At 45.9% G+C, this 21,493-nt stretch overlaps 1 protein-coding gene across 1 annotated transcript in view; it reads left to right on the top strand.

Moving 5' to 3' along the window:
• The window catches only part of SLC2A6 (solute carrier family 2 member 6), a 196,115-nt gene that overhangs the window by 140,122 nt on the left and 34,500 nt on the right, over nucleotides 1–21,493 (top strand). Inside the window, exon 8 of the mRNA XM_085613733.1 lies at nucleotides 8,316–8,486. Within this exon, the coding sequence (XP_085469859.1) occupies nucleotides 8,316–8,486 (171 nt within the window). The remainder of the gene's footprint in view (nucleotides 1–8,315; nucleotides 8,487–21,493) is intronic.

The raw sequence follows: 21,493 nt of genomic DNA, 5'->3' as shown, positions 1-21,493 counted from the left end.
CAATAGGTTTCCTGTCACAGGGAGGTGTCACCACCTCCCACAAAGGCTTTAGTGTATTGGGGCTGGGTGGGTGCACTCCAAGAGTGCTTTTAAGTTCAGCACTGGGGCACATTTGGTGTCCCTGTGCATAGTCCAGCTCAAACCGGTTGCAGGGGCTACTAGCCCCTGCTTTGGCGCGAAACTGGACAAAGGAAATGGGTGTAGCCACCCCTCTTTCCTGACCCTCCCATAGGTGGGTCCCTAGAGTTTGTCCCACCCCTTCCTTGGGTATAAGAAAGGAACCCCTGGCTACAGGACCTCAGATTACACCTGGACGAAACTCTGATACTGAATCCTGGAACTTCTACATTGAACTAGATAAGTAAAGAATCTCCCTTGGAGTAAAGGAGTTACTCTGATACTGAATCCTGAAACATCTACATTGAACTAGATAAGTAAAGAATCTCCCTTGGAGTAAAGGAGTTACTCCCCTGCAAGGCAGGCACCAAAGACAGATCCAAGACAGCTCCAAAGCTCCCGCCAGACTCCAAAGAATTTTGCAACACAGGAGGTGGGTTTCCGTGGTCTTAGAGGTCGAACAGTGCCCACAGCAAGTCTGAGGCCCGTATCCCTCGTGGCGACCGTGCAAACCGAACCCCTGGACACCACATCACTTTGCAGAAGCATCAGCTTTCCAACAACTCCTGCAGCTAAGCTTTGGATTACTTATAGCCCTTACCCCGAGCAGCATTTGCACTGAAGATTGCCCGCCTACACTCCACGAGTGTTCCATGAGCTGGCCCTTTGTGTTTTCTCTCGAGGTCCCTTCGCGATCCCTAGTCCGTCGACTGGTGGGTCCCTGTGAAGGCAACTTTACCTCTAATTAGGCTTACCTGATTGCTCCAGACGTGTCCTGACTCTCCATTGCTTGGGGAGTCCCCAGGACCTTGCTGGTCCGCACCAAAGCATCTTTTCTCTTCCTGTGTAGGTTGCTGTTGCCAAGGCTTGTTGTGTTCAATACCAGGACCGACACCCCAGCACTCGACATCCTTTGTGGGACAGCTCAAATCCAGCTTCTGGTTGTCGTCGACTCCTCCTGGTCCTCGTGGCTGCAGAGTCAAGCTTCGCCTCTTCGCACTTAAATCACCCAACATCGGTGGGGTTTCGTCTACCGTGCCCCTGGTCACTGGCAAGTGACCCAGACTCCGTACCCTCTGCTTTCAGATTCTTCTGATCTTCGATCCAGGCTTGGATCACACTGGACACTTTTCTCCTTCCCGGCAGCAGCACTTTGCAGTAGATCGCCATTGAAATCAACGACGATCCCCGACACCATCTGACACCTATGCACCCGGCTTCCCTGGGTGAGGTAACTCAAGTACTCCGGTGCTCCCGTGGGTGCTGGCCCTAGAACCCCCTAAGTCTAAAGGGGTTATCTCAAAGTCCTCTCCTAAGTGTCCTTAACTTCTAAAATTCCAACCGTGACTTTCCCATAAAATAGTACGGGGCTCGCGCCTGTGTTCTCACACTGCACACGTCCCCTGTGGGTCTCCTGTGTCACTACCTTGGGTGGTTCCTTGGGGTCCCAGCGATTCTACGTGCTTTAGGCACTGTGTCTAGTGAAGTTGTGGTTCTTATACCACTTTCTTAATATATGGTTTGGTCCGTCCCTAGGGCCCATTGCATATTGTGCTATTTACTGTCGTTTTAGAACTGTATTATTGTGAATCTTGGACTCTAATCTCATAAAGAGATTAGTAGTGAGTGTTTAGAAATAAATGCATATATTTTATATATACCTTGTGTGGATCTCCTTTCATTTAGTAATTCAAGAGGTTATAATCTGGTAAACCAAGCTGCTTTACACTCCTTCAAGACTTAGCCTGAAGGCTGCTCTCCATAGCTACCACTAGGATAGCTTTCAATAAAGGTTGTCTTTAAACCTATCATCAATAAGGGTTGTTTGGACTGGTACAAGGTGCCCACTATAACTAGTGGACAGCATATACCAGGCCAACTTCTCACAATCTGTATGGTACATGTTCTTTGCAGCAGGCACATTAACCCTCTGAGCTACCTTTCCATGAATCAGAACTTCCACTAGACAAAATGATCTCTCTCTAGGAAGAACATTAAACACCAGAGTCATCATGACATTTTTATTGTTGCCGAAAATTGCTGGAGGCCAGGAAGGAGGCAGCAAGCACTTTTAAAACCTTAATATACTTGCAAACATAATGCCTCCACCCAAAGTCAGCACCCGGTGCGGTCACACCGGTTGCACTGCTCTAGAGCTGGCCCTTCTCAAGTGTCCTGTGACCTCAGTGACAGAGTCACTGTCGCTCTAGGGTGTGCTGCTTCATAGGCCTGTCTGCAAGACTGGAGGTGAACTTCAATATGGATTGTGGTGGACAAACCTTGAAGGTTAACCCACACTTGCCACTGCTAGGGTCCACCTGCTGGTGCTAAGACACCAGGGCTTCTAAGGTCTTGCGCAGCCTTCTAAGGTCTAGCATGGGATTGTGCTCTCTCAGGAGAGTGGTCTGGTTGACTGGTTATTAAGGCTGAATCTGGTTCCCCAGTTCCAAATTCAGCAGCTCTGGCCATAGTGCCACATCCTCTCCCCCACTGAACACCATACTGCCCCACTGAGAAAAACTCACACTGCCTTCAACTACAACCCAATTGCTGCCGGGTATAAACACCTGGATGCGGCTCAATTTAACCTCTTCGATGCCGATGACGGAACGGTTCCGTCATGCACGCCGGTTGGGCTGTGCTTGTGACGGTTCCGTCATGGCCCCGCCCGCGCTCAGATCTTTCAGCACTGCGCGGGAATCCGCGCAGCGCTGAAGAGGTTAAATGACGCAGAGCAATATGCAGTCTACAAAAAAAAAGTGACAACATCCAGCAACAAGCATTTACAATGCAATGGTCTCGGCATTGTTAAAGTTAGAGCTATTGGCACTGCTCATGACATTTTTTTTGTGTGTGTTTTTATTTTTAAAACATTTAAAGAAACGCCATTGTTATTTACAATGTCAATAGCGTAATCTATCTCAAATGCGAGACCTATTGCATTTGCACCCACACACAGAGCCACACACACAAAGCCACCCACAAACACAGAGCCACCCACACAGAGCCACCTACACAGAGCTATTCACATAGAGCAAACCACACACAAATAGAGCCACACAAATAGAGCCACCCACACACAGACAGAGCCACCCACGCATAGAGCCACCTACTAAAAAGCCACCCACACAGAGCAACACACACACAGAGGCACACACATACACACACAGAGCCTCCCACACACACACACACACAGAGCCACACATACATACACAGAGCCGCATACACATACACACACAGCCACACGCACACACGTACAGAACCACACACACACACATGGATCTAGACACATACACATTGATCTTGGGAGCCAAAGCAGAAGTGGCACCGTTGTTTCTAGATCTTTGCATTTATCACTAAAAATTAAGCATTTAAAAAATAAATGACTAATAAAAATTGACAGATTATCAGAAAGGTTTCTGAGGTGGCCATAGTGGGGGCGATTGGTCAGCGAACACTCATGCCGTAGTCGTTACTCTCTGCCTCGCAAAAGAACGGAAAGTTAAGGAAGCTGTTGAGGTTTTCTCTAGGTTTGCCATGATGATTACTCATTGGTCTCAGGATTTTGTATGGTTAGGTCTGAAACATCAGGAAGCTGCTGAGACGTGTTGGGTTGCTGGTAGCTGTCACTTTTTTCTCCTAATGGCTGAGAAGTTATGGAGACTGTGTAAAATGTGGGGGCATATAACGGCATTCCTCGAGTCTACACGTTATCTGACTGCATTTGACACAATATTACATACATACTTAGCACAGCAGAGAAAGGGTCCAGAAGAGGTAATTTTCAGTCGGGGTGATTACATGTTCTAGTGTTGCCCTGTGTGTTGTAGGTTCTATTGTTGCAGTTTGCAGAGTCATATGGTGTGCTATCATATTCCTTTCCAAGAAATGTGGCTCTGGTGCCTAGATTTGTGGTTGTCGCCATGTGGTTTATGGGTCTCTCTGGGGCCCACTCTTATGTTGTAACAACAGGATGACCAAAGTCAGCATAATCACATGTAATGTTCATGGCATGGACACCACACCTTCTGAGGCAAGGACGGGGATAGGAGATAGTGGGCACTGCCCAGAGTTGACAAATTGTGCTCTGTGTTGGCATCCTCGCAATCGGGTAGGTCGATTTGCCCTGAATTGCAGGAGGGTTTTCACAATTCGAGCACTTTATTAGAACAGTGCTCGCCAGTGGTGGTAAGATGTCAGTCGGCACCTCATCAGATATTCACAGTGTGGGGCTTTGAGTCATTGAGCTCCTCTCTCTGCAGAGAATATTAGGTCACATCTACCCGTTTGTATAAATGGTTGGGCCGGACGAAATGCCACCAGATCGCTCAATGACCACCTAATGCATGAAACATGTTGACCTATGGCTTTGACCTGAGCTTACTAGCTGGTCTGAGAAGCACTCTCACTTACAGAGACAGGGACCATTATATCCAGAGTTTCTTTGCTTTCATTTTAAGCTCAAATTCAACCAGGAATATCACATGAAAAGTTTTTTTTTGCAGCATCTGGATGACAGTTGATTTGATTCTCACACGTTTCACCAATCTTCTCAAGTTGTAGGACACACCATTCCCAACCCAGCAATGATGCATTTGTCACAACTGTTAAGCCTGGGCGTAGAACAGTGGCGGCTGATGACATATGAAAGTGGTGAGGCATAAAAGTTCGGGATGAGTGGCATGTGGCAAGCGAGCGTAGCGAGTGATCCCAACCGTTATAAGGGAGTTCGGGGGATGATTTGCAAAAACATTTGGAGTAGGGAAAGTAGTACTTAAGGAGTAATATTTTATGTACTCTTACATTTCTTTGTGACTCAGATCTCAAACGTCGAATTCTTTATTAGTAGAAGTGCAAAAAGGGCACCACTCCTTTCTATTTGAACTGATTGAGTATGCCTATTACCTTAATATTCTCATTTTATTCCCTTTTTAGATGTTTTGGGGACAGTTCACAAAGGCATTTAACAGTATGTAAAAGAGTACTACAGGAGTAGCAGCCCCGTCTGAACTGTTATTTATCTGTCTTAAAAAACCCACAACATGCTCCCAGCAGAAAGTGCTGGCGGTGTTTAAGAAAGCTAAGTGTCTGGCTGGCTTCAATTAACACCCTGTGATTATCTGGTATTCCAAGCAGCAAAAAGGGAATAAATTGCATCTAATTAATGCTTCTCGGTGACACTGATCGGAGGCTGTGAGGACAGTGAGGCAGGGGGCGCCCTGGCAGCAATGTTTGTTTTTTCCATCTTCGGTGGCAGGGGTGGCTCAGTGAGGGAAGGGTTGCGCTCCTAATGTTTGTTCAATCCACCATCTGCGACTTTAATTCAAATTTTAAACAATAAGAAAGTATGAGGCACAGGTAACTGATGCATGTACCTGACCTTGTTTCAGCTGTACCACCCGATTAAAAAAAAAAAAAAAAAAAAAAAAATTTAAATTAAAGGTGTCCGATCGTAAATGCTGCGAGTGTCATTCCAGGCCGTAGAAAGGCCACTGCGCACAAAATGGAGAATTTGCCGGTACCGATTTCTTTTTTAGGGGGGCGGGGGGAAGCTGGGGACTGAAAACACTTTATCCTTAAATCAGCTGATATTTTTAATAGGCAGAATGTCTTTCCGGTTCATTTTCTACAATGTGGCACTATTAATGCTGTGCACTGGCTGAAATGAGTGCTCAGTGAAAAGGCTTTTTCTTTTAAAAATTCAGCAGTGAAACCGAACTACTGCTCAATCTGAAGGTTTTTTTTAGCAGCAATAACAGTATGACACTCTAAGTTACGGATATTTTCTATCTGCTGTGTTACGCCTTTCTTCAACTGTTAGAACGGAATGATGAATAGGGGAATCGGCCCTGCTGGACCTCGATTCTGAGCTTTGCACACGGACCGCCGTAGCACGCGCTCACCTCTTTGAGCCTGTGTAGTGGACGCACTCTTAGATGAAATTTGTGTCACATCGTCTATGCGTTTGTGAAGTAAAAGTAAACTAGTATCAGTTGTTTAGTAGACGCAGTGAACACATGTTTGATTCACAGACATGGTGGAAGAATGGGATGACATGACTAATTGCAGTTTAACAAATCTAACCTCCGACAGCTGGTTAGTGATACTGACGGCTGCAGCGCAGTCTTACGCAGACCTTTCCCTGCTCGACGATGCACAGATTATCATGCCACAGTTACCGCGCATAAAGAACACCGGATGTTTGTAACTGCCAATGACTGAAAATAATGAACGTTGTCAGGAATCTGAGGCGCATGTGGAGCGGGAGTAAAGGCAGCGGCATTTTCGGATTGGGGGGCGTGTTTTAGGAGTTAACGAAACGGAACGCAAAAAACACGCCCCCCGATCCGAAAAAGACGGGCCTTCAACGGAGTGACTGGACCTCTTCTCCAGTGGCTGGCCAGCATTTAAGAGGCCAGCCAATGGAGAACAGGATAGAAGAGGGGCGGGTGCAAGCCCCTCTTCTCAATAACATTAAATCTCCGGACTTCCGGTCTGCCGACCGGATGGTCCCGAGACCTAAAAAGCAAACACTCATAGGGAATGCAAAATTTAGCAAACCATGTGAATTGTAAGCAGGAACAACATGGTTATCTTAATGCGTTTACACTCACTATTCAGAATTCAGTGAGTGCTCCTGCCTGAAAAGTTAAGGACATGACTACAGGGCCCTGAATGGACCCATTTCAATGCCCATTGCTTATATCCTTACAAAATGTAAGCAGTATGGTAAAAAGACCACATCCCTGTACGCAGAGCCGCAGTACACATATTGTTTTCCAATCCACGCATTGTAGTACCTCCAGGATTGGTGCACTAGTTGCAAGCCCAGGGAAAACAAAGACAAGAAAACAAAAATAGCGCTTCACTGGCAAACTCTGTAAAAGTGGCGCTAATTTGTTTGGGTGTGAATAAAATCAATCTGGTCAGTTTGCTATCAGCAGGCGCGCAACACCCATTGGACTCACGTCGTGTGTGGCAGCCCGGGATGAGACAGCTTCCCGGGTACACAGAGGGTACACAGACAGCCGCACCCGAGCACTTCACAGGTCTTTTAAAGACCATTTGCATGTTAATGAGGCCTTACGGTTGTTTCACCCCTTCTAAGAGCCCCTGCAGCTCCACTCTGCCTATTGCTTAAAGATTAAGCCCCCCCCCCTCTGGCTACCAGTCTGTCTTACTTTACTTAGTTATTTTTCCTATTTTTAACCTTTTATTCCAGATGCTGCACTTTGGAATTATAATCCATTTCACAGGGGAGGAAATAAGAGAAAGGAGAGGAAAGAGAGTGAGAACCCCGTCTTGAAATCTCGGTTTTCTGTAAGAGAAGAGCTGCTAGACAAAAAGAGAGGGAAGAGGGAAAGAGTTGGGGGGAGGGGGGAAGGCAGCTGAAGCGCAGAGCAGAAGTGGACACTGTATTTTTTCTTCTCTGGGTAAGAAGAAAAAGACAGGGTCCTGTTACTTCTCTGCTGCCCATCCTCAAACGACAGGAACGCCGAGCTTTATAGGCCATGCCGATTTCTTGCGTCCCGGGACGCATTTTCAAAATAAAAAAGTAGGGGAACGGAATCGCTGGAATTGAAGAAGTAGGGGCACGCCGTGCCCTGCTGTTCCCGCCGACTTCGACCACTGATTACAACGAAGGAGTACCTATGTCAAGGATTTTTTTTTTTACTCATCTGTTTTAGTTTTTGTTTAAGGTATAACAAAACAGCATAACAGAAAGGCAGGGCGGCCACCGACAGTCACTGATTATAATTTACGACGCATCGTCTACCCATGCCATGACCCAGTATCGGATAAAACAAGCGTTTTCAATGCAATAGGTCTCGCATTTTGCGAGTTTGAGCTATTGGCATTGTAAATGTCAATTCCTTTTATTTATGTTTTGGTTTTTAAAACATATAAAAGACATTGTCATTTTCAATGCCAATAGCTTAAACTCTTGCAAATGCGAGACCTATTGCATTGTAAATGCTTGTTTAACTTTCTCGGCATATGGGAAGACAGATATTGCTGTCCGTTGACCAGATCAGTAATAACTGCCAAGTTGTTGAGGACACCTAAACAGGCCACAGCCTATAGAACGTGTGCCGAACTGTGCCTATAGCGGCAATAGAGGTAATAGCAAATGCACGAGAAATGTTCCTTAAATGATGTCCACTTTTTCAATATCTTCTCCATTCTTTGTCTTGCAGGTGGTCTTATGTTGGCTTCAACATTCACCATGGGCTTGTATGTGCACTTCACATCACTACCTCCAGGGAACAGCACCAACCACACTGGAGACAGTCTGACCAGCACCACCATGGAACCCACCAACTACATCACACTGATCCCCCTGTTCTGCATTATGCTCTACATCATGGGTACGTAGGGTGCTGTATCTCACAGTCTGACTGCAGGCGTTACAGATATAAACTGAGTGACTGACTGTAGGAGTTTCCTAGCGTTCAATGTACAGACTGTGCAGATGACTGCAAGAGCAGTCCAGTGTTACACAGAAAACGTTACTGAAGTATTACACATAATCTAACTGTAAAGAAATCCTGTGTTTGATCTACTGACTAAGTAACTGACTCGAATTGTGGAAATGACCATCTTTTGTGATGTATTCCTTCAGCTTTTTGACTTTCACTACCCTATTTTTGCTGATCCTGTTTTTGTTGGCATTAGGACTCTGTGCACTTTACTCCTGCCAACCAGTGGTAAACTACTTGTGCTGTCTTTTCTAAACCTGGCAAAAGTGGTATGCATCTAATTAGCACCTTTATTTACTCCTGGGTCCTATTAAATGGTACTTCATGTACACAGGACCTGCAAATGAAATGCTAAAGCGGGATGCAGCACTTGTTGTCCCACCCACTACAGAAGCGCTGAAAACATGTCTCTTGCCTGCCACTGACTTTTTGAGCTGCAAAATATACCTTTAGCCATAGCGGAACCTTCCTTTTTAAAGCTTGCAAATCACCCTAAGGCCCTAAAGGCTCACAGGGCTGGGTGAATGGTATTTAAAAAGTAGTAGATAGGACATGTGTACTTAAGGCTAGCTCTCACATAGATTAACACTGGGTTACCCTTTTTTATTTAATATGTGATAACTTCAGTTTAGGACCAGCTAGAGAAATACTTCTTCCACCCATTGAAATTTTGATTTAAAATCGTCCTTCATGGTAAAGGCGAATTTTAAATTACTATTTTGAAAATACCTCTTTTAGAAAGTTGGCATTTTTCTACCTACACCAAATGTGCCATTCTACAAGTGCTCAGGGTCACATGACTGCTAATAGCTCTCCTGTAGTGTGATGTGCATTCCTTCCAGACAGGGAACAAAAGGGCCTTCGGTGTGATGAATGGGTGTTTCTTTCCCAAGCAGGATGGCCTTTGGGGTTGTACCCTGCCCTACCGGAGCTTCAAAGGAAAGGCTGCGGTCTGTACCCAGCCCCTTCTTGACTTCAGAAGATGCCTGCCCTGTCACTGGCAAATGCATCCCACCCGGGCCTCTCTACACTCTACACTCTACACTAGACAGACTGGAGTCAAACCCAGGAAAAGGGAAGAACTATGAGAACCAGTTTAAGGTTAGACAAAGGAAGTTTCCTCCTTACACAGGCAGGCACGGGGTGTAAAGGTGGTGCCCCCCAGAACCTCTAATGAGAACACTCCAGGACATGCGAAGACTCAGAAGAAGGACAGTCCTGCTGCCTACAGCCTGAAGGATTTAAAAAAATATATATTTTTATTTTAACTTGTTCGTGCACAAAGCAGCACAGCATGTTACAATCATAATTCCCACAGTCATAAAACAAAAATTCTCAGTATACAAATCAAGGACAATGCAATACAGTGTCATTTTGTAGAAACAGCAACTATCCGATGCCATATACTGTACATCACCCTAAATAATAGGATCTAAATGAACAGCATCAAACACCCATGCAAATAACCAAAGAACTCCCTCCCTCCACCCCCCCCCCCCACCCCCGGTCAACTAGATACACCCCTCCCATCACCTATATATCAGGAAAATCAGTACAGAACCAGTGCTATGACTCAATTTCACCATATGCCCCCTAAGCCACCCCGAGCGATGTACCTACCCTGTCGTCACGCTCAGATTGCACCCCCAGGGTTCCCTCAGTGTTCCGTGAGGGAGAGACTACGACCTCCTCCCAAAGCGGGACCTCCCAAATCATTCCCTGCCATACACTCACGTCATCTTCTAATTTGTCGTCTCTTCGGACTCGTCTCATACGAACTACCTCCGCCGTTGCCCACTCAACCAGGTCCCGGGCCCAATTCTTTAGTGTGGGTGGCTGCGCACTCATCCAATGAATCGCCACCCGCCTTTTTGCCAACACTAAACCTAGCTGCAAAAATCGTCTTGAAAGTTTCTTGGCCTTGGGCCTAGAGATCAGTCCCAGAAGTACCTGCCTACTTGTGCGTTGAATTGACCACCCCGTTACTTATTTCAAATGATCCAATAACACCTCCCAAAAGCGGGTCGCCATAGGGCAATCCCATAGCATATGCAGAAACCTGGCATCAGCATATCCACACCTGGGGCACTCAGAGGACCTGTCAGAGTATATTTTGTGTAGTGTATATGGGGTCAGGTATGTTTGGTGAACAATGTTATAATGAAGTAGTTTGAACCGCACATTAGAGCTAATTTTTTTGACCTCTATATGCACCTTTTTCCACTCAGTCTCCGTCAGAGGCGTCTCAAGGAGTTCATCCCACTTGCCCTGTATTGGCAACAGAGCCACCGCAAAGTCGTCCCTCAATGCCCTATAAATATGAGTTACCAATTGGCGGTCCCCGACCATCGTGACTAGAGTCCGAAGGGTATTAAATATGGGCGGTTCATCAGGAAATGTTGGCCACACCTCACGTGCTACCGCGGAAATCTTAGCGTATTGGAGGTATTGTCCGCGACCTAAATTAAACGCTGACTCAGCCTCCTCTCTAGTGAGAAAACACTGATTCAGGTACAAGTCTTCCATCGTATCACAGCCTCCCGTTGTCCATCGAGTGATGGCCGACATTCCTAAATTGTGTAACCGCCCATAGCGGGGCCTCTGGAGCGTAAGGGGCTCTTTTCACCACGTTGCGGATCGTGTATTCCCATATAGCAGCCACCTGTCTAATAATATACGGAAGGTGCACTGGGACCTTCGATCCCAACATAAGGAGTTGAGGTAGGGGGTCTCTCCATGGGTCCCCCTCAACAGCCGTTTCTCCCAATTGTCGCCATCATCCAGCCAGTGTACCGCATGCTGTAAATGTGTCGCAATATAATAATATGCCAATCTGGGGACCTCTAACCCTCCCTGCTCCCAAGTTATCTGCAGGGTAGGGAGCTTCACTCGTTTACGTTTACATCCCCACAGCAAGTCCACCAGTAAGCGATCCAATTGTGTGAAGTACACCCACGGGACATTATAAAGCGAGCTCTGCAAAACATACAGACAACGTGGAAGAACCACTATTTTTATCAATGAAATCCGCCCCATCAGTGACAACGGGAGATCTCTCCAGAACCTGAAGGAATTTTTAATCCCCTCTGTGCACCGCCCCACATTCAGGTTGTGGTATACATCATGGGTATGCGCCAGCTGGACCCCGAGGTATCGGACCGAGTCAGTAACCCAAACCATCCCCACTTCCGGCAGATCGTCTAGACTCACCCCTCTCAAGTTACCCATGGGGAAAAGTTTGGATCGCCTCTAGTTAAGACAGAGTCCAGAAAGCAGAACAAATCGGGCAAGTTCCCAGATAAGCTCCGGGACCGCCACGTCAGGTTGAGTGAGGTAGACCATCATGTCGTCTGCATACATTGACACAACATGAGTTGTATCACCCACCCGGACCCCCCCAGCACTCCATTCGTCGTTGAAGGACAGCCGCCAGTGGCTCCATCACTAACGCAAAAAGGAGTGGCGACAGGGGACAACCCTGCCGCGTACCGCACTGGAGCACTAATTTATCGGACACCTGGTTATGGAGTCGAACCCGGGCGGTCGGACCAGAATAGAGCAGCCTCACCCACCTCATATACGAGTCTCCAAGTTTCAGCCGAGCCAGAACCCACCACACATAGTCCCATTCAACCGTGTCGAAGGCCTGACGGATATCTAGGAGACATAGCACCCAGGCCGAGCCCTCAAGTTCCGGTGCATGCCATAAATGCGCCAGACGGCACAAATTATGTGTTGTATTGCAGGTTGGGATGAACCCAGACTGGTCAGGATGTACCAGCTGGGTCATATGTGGTAAGAGCCGGGCCGCCAACACTCCACTCAAAACCTTCATATCAATATTGAGGAGAGAGATAGGGCGTAAGAGCCCGGGAAGTGGTTACAGCCTGAAGGAAGACTGGATCTGCTTGCCTTGAACCCAGGAACCAAGAAGCGACTATAAGAGTTAGTTGGCTAACCTCCTGTTTGAACTACAAAGACACAACAAGCTTCCAGAGTCCTTTCGCTGCAACTGCCTAGCTGACCAGTACCAACTGGACCTGCCTGAATCGTGATGATCGCCCCTTCTGGTGTGAAGTCTAACCCCTAAAAGGTGTGCCCAAGTTCCTGTATGAATTGGCTCTAGGTGAAAAAATAGAGAGACTCTGGACTTTTCGAGCTAAAAGGTATAGTGCCCTTTTTCTTGTGAACATGAGCAGACGCCACAGAGGCCAACGAGGGAACTGCATATGTCTGACAACAAGACCTTCCCGGATTCACACCCCAGACTTCGCTATCCAGAAATATTTGTGTTGACAACAACCGTCCTGTGTTTCCTGTCAATGTGAAGTCGAGCAGCTTTTCATGCTGATCGAGACCGCACCACCAACACAAAGTTCCGACTGAGGCCTGGGACTTTAGCAATCCTACCATCGATGAGCCCATCTCAGGATCCAGCCTGCAGCCCGACTGCAGCCAACTGGGCTTCTTTCATGAAACTGGACTAAGTTAGAAGGTAAACTATCCACCTGGACAAATCTGGTCCCTGAATCCTACTTGCACTCCATGTCGTTTGATCTAAACTTTGGACTTTGACCCGGTCCAGTGTGACCAGATTACCGCGATTGGTGCGTTGGGCCCTTTGGTGCTATTTCTGTTAAAAATTAAAAAAATTGATATCTTTCGGTCTACTCAATGGAGCTTTGTCATTTTGGCGTCACTTCATTTATTACAATTTTCTCTATTTTATTGTGTTGAGTTTTCACTTTATTATTGTTTGTGCGCTGCATACATATTTCACACATTGCCTCTGATAAGGCCGGATTCTTGTCTACCTACTTATCTCCAAGAACCCTTTCAGGTCGCCAGGATCTTTTTACTTGCCAAATAGCGTAGGGGGAATAAACACAATTATCAAATCATATGTACCGCGATTGGACATCGTAAATGAATAGAGGACTCAGAATCTAAGGTTTTGACCTTTTATTACCAACAAAAACATCTGAATATATAGGCACCTCAATACAAGGCACAAAAGATAGATGGTCACTAACACAAAAGCTAACCTACGAAGAATCCGCATTCGACTAAAAATAAAGAGAATTACAGCTTCTAAAAGCATCAGGTAAAGAATCGCTATAGTGACATCGAATTTCTAATTCATTAATCAAAGCATTTCTGTCCCTACTCTATTCTAGAGTGGCATCCCTACTTAACATTCCCTTCCAACTGAGAAAGTCATATAGAGGTGTCAGGAGTGAAACTTCCTAAGAAGTCTTCACTCAGTGAGAGCTCGATCTATGATGCTCCTTCTAGCTTCCCGCCTAAGTCTCGTCTGCTCCACCCACGGGGCACTGTCCCTAATACAAACCCCAAAAATCGTCAAACACGCCCTTCGGCACAACTCTTCAGCCAGGTCTTCCTTCTGTAAATTTCCATCCAGAGCTTTCCATCTTCCATCGTCCGTTAGCTTGACCTTGTGTCCCAGACACCATCCGTACTAGGAGTTGCAATTTCACATTCCAATTCACTCTCTCCAGCCTGCTCCTCGTATCTCAACTCCTACAACAAAGACTTATTCTAACTAACGAGCTAAATGTCCTTACACCTGCAACAGAAACATGGGAACGGAAAAAGAGGCGCTTCGCATCGTGAAGTTTTACATTTCACTACAATTCAAGCCTTACTAAGAAATCCCTGTCAGCCTAAAATATAGCTAATATAAGAAATGTGGAAAAGAACAAAATGGGGAGTAGAGAGGTACCACTCAAGATGAGTAGTGAAGGTGGATACATCCTCCCAGGCTTAGATCAGTAAACATAGTCATCCACCCACAAGTAAATGTGTATGTAAGAATCTCCCAAAAAGAAGTATATCACCCCACAGTGGTGGAGAGTACACACTAGTTGTTAAAATACCCCTCACACACCAAAAGGGCCCTTGGTGTCATGCTTCATCATAGGGGTCTTCCCACCCCTCTACGGGACGGGGCGTGCTACGACCTACGTTTGCGTGGGAGCACTGTTGTTATGAGACAACTATGTGTTCTGTAAGGGTGTGAGAGGAAGGGTCTGGGGTGAATGGAAAAGTGAGATAAAAAATACCTGGCTCGTTGGTCATAAAAAAAATTTAATATACCGTTGAGCTGGTATTAGTAAAAGGTGGGGGGAGGAGGTGTACATGCCTCAATGAGCTGTGCCTCCTATGTCTGCCGACATGTTTCGAAGCTCCCCAGGCTTCTTCTTCAGGACCTTAAGGATCCCTTCCTATACTCACTGTGACGTGTGATAACGTGATAAAATAATTGAAAACGAAAAAAAAGGTGTGTAACAAGAAGAAATAACTTCCTGAGGATATATAATGCCTTAATAGGTAAGTGTAGTCAATATACTTGATGTTTGCAAAATGACAAGCGTCATGAGCCTGTTGAACGGGTGGTTGGAGTGCCTAATAGGCTATGACTCCCGGGTGCACTGCCCTGCTGAATAACCTCCCCGATCGGCTCCGTTGGTGTAACAACTAGTGTGTACTCTCCACCACTGTGGGGTGATATACTTCTTTTTGGGAGATTCATACATACACATTTACTTGTGGGTGGATCACTATGTTTACTAATATAAGAAATGAACAGGCCTTCTCCCCTACATATGCACTTAGGCCTTGTAAAATTAAACACATTACAATTACATTCTATGCATTAATTCAACATAATCATCTTATAACTAAACATAAGTAGCCTACATTTCTTAACTCTTAACATTGCATACGATTTACCTAATGCCATAACATTCTACAAAACTACTCATTAAACTTATTACAAATACATTTCACAATAACTAATGGCGTTAATTTCTCTCAAGGCATTAGTACGTTTCTAACACTTCTACGTTATATGATTTCAACAAATGCGTTTCTATAACACTTCTAAACATACATTAATTATATGCAGGTGCTGACTAACGGTGAATATGATGCACCCCTACAAATCTTAGTACATGTGGCGCTCTATCAGTTCCCCCCTTTGATGACAATTTTCATCACACCATCACAACCTCATTTCCGTCCCAGAAAGAACCAATCTAAACAGTGGTGGTAGCCATTCTGCCCTGTCGGAACCCCTCCATCCTTTTAAGATTCTGATATTGACTATCATGCATTTTCGCCATTCGTCTCTCATTTGCTCTGAGGGTTCTCTCAATCCTATTTCCCCTGTACCACTTAAAGGCTCTTATAAGTCCCCACAGACAGATCACGCAGACCACCACAATGATCAACGGCTTCAGTACAAATCCGAGGAACCCTTTTCCCAAGTCTGCAAACCTAGTCCCTATTCGACCAAATCCCTTGCCAATCTTATCCCACACATTCTCTTCCGTCAAATCTGCAACCTCTGGATGAATCGTGGTGATGTTGGCTATATATTTCTCCAGATCCTTGCTATTGTCTGGAATATATGTGCAGCATTCCTGAACTTTCAACAATTTACAGACTCCGCCCTCCTTTGCCAATAATACGTGTAATGCAAGACGATTTTGCAAAACCATCGTTCTTATCGATAACATCTCTCCATCAACCAACAGCAATGACCTTGCCGTGTTCATTGACAATTCATCAACCACGGTCGCCAACCTTCTTATTTTCACATCATTCAAAACCACGCCCAAACTGGGTATCATTGCTCCAAAGATATCACCAATCACTGCTCCTGCACTCACAGCTCTTCGCACTTTAGAATGACGTCCGGTCTCTAGCAAGTTCAAATCTTCTGCGTGGTAAATCTTCTGAAAAATGATAGCCAAGTAACATGTACCATACCAATTCGCAGGCAATCTCACATAGGCATTCTTTCCGCATACAAAATACACCGTTGGAATCACTTGTACCGGACCTTGCAAAAAGTTCTTAGCAGAATCTTCCATGGTAAAGGTATGGTCACACGTACTATGTCCCACCGAGACCTTGTCCTTATCGGTCTGTGGACGTCCCACACACACATTTCCCCTCTGTACTTGATCTAATGCTACAGGTCCATAACTTCCCTTTGATCTGTGTAATTTCTCCTCATCAGTCCAATCTACTGAACTGCCTCCTGCATTTAGTTTCTGGGTTAGTTTTCTATACCTATCCTCAATTTGACCAATAAACTTCTTTTCAGTTTCTGATAATAAACACGTCAAATTATGTCTATGCGCATAAGCTGTATCTAAACTTGTAGTCGGTATGAAATAAGTCCGAAGTCTATCTTCTGACTTATAATAATCATACTTATTCAAATGCTTAAATGCCGTAACTTCAGGAAGTACTGTATCATAATTGGAAAAGAAATACTCAAACTGTTTCCTTTCATAAAACAGGCTAAGCAATAAGCTGCAAGAAATCCCATATGTTAGTGGAAGGTGATGATATCTAATACCCTCATCCACAGAAGCAGGCAGCTGCATACACACATAGCAATCCTTCGCATCCATCGCGTCAACATACTCATACAACAGCTTCGCATAAGCATTAAGTTTGAAGTCACCTCTAGATAAATCTATGTGAAACATACGGCTTTCTTCAAGTGTCAAAGCTCTTCGAGCTCCTATAGTAACCCCTTTTTGGCTGGAAGTGGTAGGTGTAGGTGCCCCCTGAACCTCCCCCTCCTGCTCGTGTGACAATACATATGAGGCTACAACTATCGCGAATATAGCAACTATCACTACCCCTAGCAGTGTACCTATCACTAATTTTGCTGTACGGTGAGTATTTCCAGCTTCCGCCATTTTCATATGATGCTCAAAATTCAGTTCAATGACAATCGGTAAAAGTCTCTTTCTCATGCAGAGTTTCTTGTCAACTCAGTTCAATCGCCCTCTTGAAGCTGGGAAACCCCTAGCAATTTTCAGTTCCTTATTTACACCGTCCAGAAAGACTTCCCTAGCCCTTTTCGTTTTCTTCAACAGAAAGTCCCTAAGTTTATTCTTCTTCCACTCGGGTCTAGGTTATCTTCTTTTCAGACTTATACACAATAAAGTTCACCATCAGTCCAGAATAAAAGCTGGTCCCAACAGTTCTAGGACCCCCTGCAAGATTTCAATTTTAAGGTTTTTCAACTCCTGGGGAGCTGGTATGACAGCAAAGGTCGGGAAAACTAGGGTGTCCAAGATCAGTCCACGGACGTTACTCAGAAGCGGTGGACTCGGAATGTTGATGGTCAATATCCCCTCGATCTCCAGTCCTGGAATCTTCAGCAACACTTCCACCTTCAGATTCGGAGAACTGCTGACCAGTGTCAACGATTTCAGCCTCCCCGTACTCAGTAAACCTGGCATCAGTCACAGCGTATGTCCAATCTGGTGAGGCGTACTTTTGACACAGCACTCTTGCTCTCCTTGAGCTTCTCAGGCCGCCTTGAGCTTGCTCTTCGTCACTCTGCTCCGAGTCAGATGCTTCGGAAACTGGGGCAAGATCTCTTCTCGGTGCCAATCGCAAGTTTACCCGTCTCTAACTCACGGGACAAACCTTTTCTGCTTCTGTGGCACTTCTGCTCTCCCTTCTGGTACCCTGTGCACTGCTTTCTTCTTCGGCAGAATTTGGCTCTACTCCGCCCACAGCAACTCTTCCTTTGTTCGGAGTCTAATTCGGGGCTACTCTCACATCCCCTTTCAGCTCGGTCTAGTGCACAACCAGCTGCCCCTACAGCTTGACTTGCCCTCTCAGATGGCTCTGCCACCTCAGCTGGGTTTTCGTTCACGAGAGGGGCTGTATCTTCCAAGGGTGCTGGGACTCTACGGGTATGGGAGGCATGCACCCAGTTCGGCAATCCCCCACACTTCACTGCCGTATTCATAACCAGAATGATCTGGTACGGCCCATGCCAACGAGCATCCAGGCAACTCTTCCTCACGTGTTTGCGCACAAGTACCCAATCCCCTGGGCACAAGTCGTGGCACAGGTCACTTGCGGCTGGAACAGCTGCTGCCTGCACCTGCTGGGATACAGAACGGACCACGTCAGCCAGGCCTTTACAGTAGTCGAGAATCAAATCATCAGTGATGTTAATCAAAGCAGTGGCAGGTATCGCAGGCAAACGCATCGCTCTCCCCATGAGGATCTCATGGGGTGACAATCCAGTCCTCCTATCAGGCACACTACGGAGACTCATGAGAACCAAGGGCATTGCGTCCGGCCATTTCAAAGATGTTGAAGAGCACACTTTGGCCATTCGGGCTTTCAATGTCCCATTAACTTGTTCCACAATCCCAGAAGCCTCTGGTCGGTAGCTGCAGTGCAACCTTTGGTCTACATTCAAGGCAGCACAAAGCAATTTCATGATCTCACTATGGAAATGCGTTCCTCTGTCTGATTCAAAAGAGGTCGGAAAACCGAACCTCGGGATAAGCTCTCTCAGTAGTAACTTGGCTACTGTGAGTGTGTCACATCTACGTGTTGGGTAAGCCTCCACCCATCTAGAAAAGACACATACTACGACTAATATGTACCTCAACCCATTACACTTTGGCATCTCAATGAAATCTAACTGCATTCTGTTGAAAGCTCACCTGACCTCCCTATATGACTCAACGTCACAGCTGTCCTCTTCCCTACATTAATTTGTTGGCACGTGACACATCTCTGGCACACAGCTTCGGCTACTGCACGAAACTTTGGATTGTACCATGTTTGGCGAAACACTCGCACCATCACATCTCTACCAAGATGCACAGCACCATGTATCAATCTCGCCATTGGGTTCAACAGGCATTCCGGTAATACAGCTCTTCCATCATTTGAAACCCACACATCCACATCTCCCTGCTCACATCCAGCTCGCACCCAACTATCCCGTTCTTTGTTGGAAACTTCGTCCTGCAACTGTTTCAGTTCTTCCCATGTATCAGCCATGGCTAACATCACGTTGAAATCGGATCTCTCTTGGCTTCCATCAACATGTCTTTCAGTAAAGGCACACCCTTGTTCCGCACAAAATCTAGCAACTTCATCTGCATAATTATTATCTAATAATACAAAATCATTTCCCTTGGTGTGTGCAGAACACTTTACAACTGCAATTTCATCTGGACATTGCAATGCTTCCAACAATTGCCTCACATAATCCCCATTCCTGATGGGCGAACCAGAAGATGTCATAAACCCTCTCTGTGACCATAGCTGTCCGAAGTCATGAACGACACCAAACCCATACTGACTATCCGTATAAATCGTTATACGGATCTTGTCAGCAGCCAAACAGGCACGAGTCAAAGCTATAAGCTCAGCCACCTGTGCGGAGTATACTCCTTCTAAACAAGCAGCTTTAACCACTCCTGTGATGGTACATGCAGCAAACGCTGCTTTCAATCGACCTACACCGTCTCTTAAACATGAACCGTCCACAAAGAAAATTTCATCTGACTCTGGAAGCGGTTCATCGACAATGTCAGGTCTCGCTTTGGTGTACAATTCAGTCACATCGAGACAATCATGATCCTCACAGTCTTTATCGTCTACATTCGGGATAGGCAACAGTGTGGCAGGATTTAAAACAGAACACCTCTTCAATGTCACGTTATCTGTAGCAAGGATGACTTGTTCATAACGCGTCAACCTATTGTTTGTGAGGTGCTGTGTTTTAGTCCTGGTCATCAACAGTTCAACAGAATGTGGTACATGCACAGTAAGCGGATGACCCATTACAATGCTCTCACATCTTTCGATACTGACACCTGTTGCAGCAACGGATCTGAGACATCCGGGCAACGCAGAAGCTACGGGATCTAAAGTAGCTGAAGAGTAGGCAACTGGTCTACGGACATTCCCATGAATCTGAGTTAAAACTGCCAATGCACAACCTTCCCTTTCACAGAACAATAGTGCGAATGCCTTGTTATAGTCAGACATCCCCAGAGCTGGAGCGCAACACAAGGCCTCTCTCAGTCTCAAAAATGACCTTAGACAGTCTTCATCCCATGGTACCGGATCACTCACATCCTTACGCGTCAGCGGCTGTAAAGGCTTCGCTTCAAAGGAAAAGTTTGGGATCCATTGGCGACAGTAACCAACCATTTCCAAAAACATTCGAACTGCCCTCTGGGTAGTTGGAACAGGCATTTTCAGAATAGCCTCAATGCGATCTGGTGACACCTTCCTTCTACCCTTCTCAATCCGGTGACCCAAATACTGTACTTCACTGAGACAGTATTGTAGCTTATTCGGAGACACCTTATGCCCATTCTCCGCTACGTAATTCAACAGAGCTACAGTATCGATCCTGCAGGCGTCTTAAGTTTTTGACGCCACAAGCAGATCGTCAATGTACTGCACAAGGACAGAGTCCTGTGGCAGCACAAGACCTTCTCTTAAAGATCTGATTGAAGATAGACGGGCTCTCTGTATATCCCTGTGGGATACGACACCACGTTAACACACGGTTTTCCAGCCGAAAAGCAAAAAGAAATTGTCTCCAGAGGGATCGAGAAAAAGGCTTGACACAAGTCAACCACTGTGAACCATTCAGCTTCACATGGGATCTGGAACAGGATGACAGAGGGATTCGGTACCACCGGACAACATGGAACTACTATCTCATTAATTTTTCGCAGATCTTGTACGATCCGGAATTTCCCACTCGATTTCTGTAGTCCCATAATAGGTGAATTGCATGGGCTACCCATGATCTCCCTCAGAATTCCCTGCTTAATCATAGACTCAATTACAGGTTTAATCCCTACAATGGTTTCAGGTGATAACTTATACTGGGGCGTCCTCGGGTACTCTACATTTGGCTTAATCTGGATTTTCACTGGGTCTACTCCCTTGACTAGTCCGATCTCCTCTCCACTGAGATCCCATACATCAATTGACACGGAATCCCTCAGGTCAAGCGGAAGTTCATCCACCGTCAGTGCTGGGTACATTTCAACACAAAAACGCTGGTT

Source organism: Triturus cristatus, chromosome 1_2 (assembly GCF_964204655.1).
Source record: "Triturus cristatus chromosome 1_2, aTriCri1.1, whole genome shotgun sequence".
In the NCBI taxonomy this organism is placed as follows: Eukaryota; Metazoa; Chordata; class Amphibia; order Caudata; family Salamandridae; genus Triturus; species Triturus cristatus.
This window is presented reverse-complemented; position numbering and strand designations above follow the sequence as displayed.